General features: G+C 36.1%; 2 protein-coding genes across 3 annotated transcripts; both read left to right on the forward strand.

Moving 5' to 3' along the window:
* The first annotated feature begins 2191 nt into the window (after nt 1-2191).
* Nucleotides 2192-2602, forward strand: LOC119548137. Its single transcript, XM_037855235.1, has 2 exons — nt 2192-2319; nt 2376-2602. Exons 1-2 carry the CDS (start codon nt 2244-2246, stop codon nt 2579-2581), a joined length of 282 nt encoding a protein of 93 aa, XP_037711163.1. The 5' UTR covers nt 2192-2243; the 3' UTR covers nt 2582-2602.
* Nucleotides 2603-2662: 60 nt separating this feature from the next.
* LOC119547692 lies at nt 2663-3724 on the forward strand. Of its 2 annotated transcripts, XR_005219240.1 has the most exons (3): nt 2663-2753; nt 2805-3260; nt 3319-3724. XR_005219240.1 is itself a non-coding variant. In XM_037854660.1 (2 exons), the coding sequence occupies exons 1-2, from the start codon at nt 3179-3181 to the stop codon at nt 3549-3551; spliced, it is 315 nt and encodes a 104-aa protein (XP_037710588.1). In that variant the 5' UTR covers nt 3028-3178; the 3' UTR covers nt 3552-3724. The 2 variants fall into 2 exon arrangements, 1 of the variants encoding a protein (XP_037710588.1); XM_037854660.1 differs by lacking the exon at nt 2663-2753 and having other exon boundaries at nt 3028-3260.
* The last annotated feature ends 241 nt before the right edge of the window (nt 3725-3965 follow it).

Below are 3965 nucleotides of genomic sequence, written 5' to 3' on the forward strand. Positions count from 1 at the left end.
AAGCAGACAGTCAGTTGCGATGGCGACTCATTAGGACGTCTGCATATGCAATTGAACTCACACAAACACACACTAAATCCCCAAATCGCACACCACCACCCCCACCCACGTGTAAGCATATGTTTACGCTTGTATTGGTGTTAATGTTAACTGTCACTACATTTGCCTGCAGCCTTTTTGGCTTTGACCGCCCCACACCACCCCACTCCACCCCTCGGTTTTTAACTGGGCTGACTGCTCTTGTTGTTTGTTATGTAACTGTAAAAACATGTCAAACCAGCATGAGTGCGTATGTATGTGTCCATCCGTGAGAGTGTGTGTTCATGTGAGTGTCCTGAAGGCTGCGTTTTTGTGTTTGGGCCAGCATGTGTAAGTTGCCCTGATCGCTCGGCTTTGTAAATAATCCTGCCCATTTTAACTGAAAATGTATCGGTGAACTATACCGATCTGATTTAAAAATATGTAGGTATATTTATTGGAAGATGAGATGCATATATTTTCGTATTTCAATACTCAAAAGAATAATCCTTTTTATTTTCAGTAAAGAGGTAAATCATTAAAAATTGTGGACTTACTTGTTGGTTCTGATTTACTATCCGAAAAGGAATTTTCAGCTGACGAAATTTGTATTTAAATTTTTAATTTATTATAAATTCTTCCTTTGACTGTTCATTTGTAAAGAATCTTTTGGATATGGAGTTGCTGTATGAAAGCGCAGGATAATTTTTGTTTCGATATATCAGGTGCCACATTTTATGTATATTTTTTGGATTTACGTAGTTGGTTTGTTGTCCCACTATCACTACCTAAACAAGCCACAAAATGACTCACTTCTTGTAGGGGAAGTAGAGAGTAATATGCTTTACGCTTTTTGTGTTTCATTAACATAAATAAAATATACACATAATAAAGTGATCCATCGCACATGTCAAAACAAATACGTAATGCAATCTTACAGTACGTTTGAACTTAATTGTCAACTCGAATGCTAATCACATGGAAAACCAAACGAAGGCTTTCAACAAATATTAACTGATTTTCAGGCTTCTATTTGTGGCCTAAATTTCAGTCCAACTGAATGACTGAGCAATTAAAGCCACACATATAATTTTCGAATTACGAGTCCACAGAATAAATTATAAGCAGCAATTTATTCAAGCATGCATAATAAGCCCACGCACACAAAGTTTCTTTTGCTTGAGTTATTGTCAAAATTATCCCCAATGTCTCTTGCATAATTGTGTAGAATTTTAGTTTTGGATTTTGCCCGCCTCGCCCACCATTATCCTGGCTAAGCCCCAAAAGTTCATTTTAATCACCCATTCAAGAAGTGTTTATAGTGATGCTTGTGTGTTCGTTTGATTAATGAAGATTAATAAAGGGGAAAATTGTTACCGATCTGTAAAAGGTTAGTTTGATGTGCCTTGAATATGATTTGGGCTTGACAGTTTGTTTGCTTGAGTAGATTTTCTCAAATTTTATAGCCAGTGATATGATTTAATTAGGCGATTTGTGCACGCTAGACCATGCAAACGAACTGACTAACCCTTTTTATTCCGCCATAAATTTCAGAAGTGCCATAATTTCGCTCGGTTAAATTTCTTTCACAATTCATATGTTGGTAATTTCGAAAATGATTTCTCATTGCCCAATAGGGGTGTTCGTCACAGAATTCATACTGAGCGTATAATTGAAATATCGTGACTCGGCGTTGCGTTCATATATAAAATTTTATTAAAACGCAAGGAACCAGAAGAGCGAGCACAATGTGAAAACTAGACGTTGGGGCCATTATAACATCGCTTAAAATTTATGACAGCACTTGCGGCATTTCGCGTTGAATTTTATTTATTTATTTCGCAGCCTCTTTTCCCATTGTTCCATTTCCAAACTTTGCGTGCCGGCAATAAGATTAAATTGCCATTGTTGCCTTGGCAGTGCTTCGACAAATGCGTAAAAATAAGTTGATACACAGGCAGTTGAAAGTCGGGATCCCTTACAGCAAAAATATACCCCTACGCACTGTTCGAGTTTCCATACTCGAATGATTTTCTATTTTTGTTGAAGTATTACAAAAAATGTTGACAATGAATAATTTAAAGTTCATGCAAATGATGCAGAAAATATGATACATTTTACGCTAATTTAATGGAAAAACAATGGTTGGCCCACGTATTTATATTTTGGATTTTTCCGGTAGGGTCGTCAGGTTCATCAGATAGATCTGGTACATCTTGGACGAAATGAAGTTCTGTATCTGGCTTTCACTTTTATTGGCATGTCATGGGCGTAAAGTATCGGAGGATAACATTATAACAGGCTAGTTTGTGGATTTTTCATAAATTAAAAAAGATTTGATTAAAGAAACTTTTCAGAGCTGTGCTTCAAGCCGCAAACTGGACCAGCCTGCCAGAAAATGAAAACATTTTATTGGAACAAAGATAAGAAAACCTGTTCGATTTCCAATTATTTATTGGAGCCTTGTGGCTTTTTCCACAAAAAGGAAACGTGCAATACAATATGCTCCAAGGCATCATGGACTTTACCTGATCTAGAAAAATATGTTAGCAAGTTGCCTTGAAATATATTGAGTTAAAAGTTATATAGTACCGTGGCAAATTCATTAGTATTGCTTCTAGCCTCATTTTCAGTTCAGTTAGCAGTCATCATGCAGGGCTGGATCGTTTTCGTCGTGCTGTCTCTATATAACCTATCAGTTGGTACCGCTTATTATAAAAGTCCAATCTATGCTAGTGAGTAAATTGGACAACCGTTGGAATGTTTAAAATCACTGTCACATTAAGTTCTATGCAGGCGAACAGGAGGATCAATAACTTGTTATCAAGACGACACTTGGGGCTTTAATGAGAGGACTCGTAAGTGCTATCGTGTTCGAAAGGCTACAGGACCATGCGGCTTTTTCGATGGCAAAAAAGGTTGCGTGGACTTTTGCCTCAAATCTAAGGGATAAGACAGCATGTTAAGTGCTAAACTTAAAAAAATGCTTGTCTTAATATATAATAAAATAAAATAATAGTGGCCCTAACGTGTCTAATACACCATATAATGTATGTCAATCCATACCTAAGAGATATCTAAATCCATGAAAATGTGAATTTCCTTCGCTGACAGCAAATTGAAATAATATGACTGTATTTTTGTAACTCTACCAGTTAGGATGAATATCTTTCACGAACGGTTCTTTATTTTATTAATCCTATCCAACATGATTCTCGGAAATGCTGCCTCACTGAAAAACAGTAAGTGGAATATTGAAGCAAAGCATTGCATATGGTTTTTAAATATATATAAAAAAAGTGTTCTGCCGTCCTAGTCAAGTTAAAGACTTTTGCTTGGAGGAGAACACTTGGGCATTTGACCAGAAAACGAAATCATGTAAACTTGTGATTGCCACCGTAGAACCTTGTGGGTTCTTTAATAACGAAAAGGATTGCACGGAGTTCTGCTTAAGCAAGTCAAAAAATGTCTTAGATAACCCCTTGAAAAAGATGGATCAACTGAACAGTACATTGAAAAATGTGAACCTCTAAAGCAACTTGGTACCAAGGGACTAGCCTGGTACGGGCAGCAGTGGTATCTGTTCCCCAAAGAACACCAAAAGGATTGTCTGATACCTTAACTTAAAGTAAAAGCAATCCCCATTTTTTATGTGTTTCGAGCCTTGCTTATAATTTTGTTATTGTAAATAAAAAACCTAAAAAAACTTTTTGTTGTGGAAAATATCTGAGTTAGTCGACTGTCCGATCTTACAGACCATCTTATCTTACATAACTCTCTCTTGAAACATATTTTCAATGTTTTTGAGAACACAACATTTTTGATTGGGTACCTTTAAGTTTAATAATATAAAGGATAATAAAACTTTAAAAACGAGTTTCTGTTATTATTCTGTCGTGTGCCTTGTGTAAATACATAAATCAATACTTTAATCGGCTTAGATTTTG

Source organism: Drosophila subpulchrella, chromosome 2L (assembly GCF_014743375.2).
Source record: "Drosophila subpulchrella strain 33 F10 #4 breed RU33 chromosome 2L, RU_Dsub_v1.1 Primary Assembly, whole genome shotgun sequence".
NCBI lineage: Eukaryota > Metazoa > Arthropoda > Insecta > Diptera > Drosophilidae > Drosophila > Drosophila subpulchrella.

Bases quoted from the DNA above. Each gene is read 5' to 3' on its own strand.
- LOC119548137 (XM_037855235.1), top strand. From the start codon at position 2,244: ATGAAGTTCTGTATCTGGCTTTCACTTTTATTGGCATGTCATGGGCGT. The intron at 2,320-2,375 runs GCTAGTTTGTGG...GAAACTTTTCAG, and splicing joins GGAGGATAACATTATAACAG to AGCTGTGCTTCAAGCCGCAA.
- LOC119547692 (XM_037854660.1), top strand. From the start codon at position 3,179: ATGAATATCTTTCACGAACGGTTCTTTATTTTATTAATCCTATCCAAC. The intron at 3,261-3,318 runs GTAAGTGGAATA...ATATAAAAAAAG, and splicing joins TGCTGCCTCACTGAAAAACA to TGTTCTGCCGTCCTAGTCAA.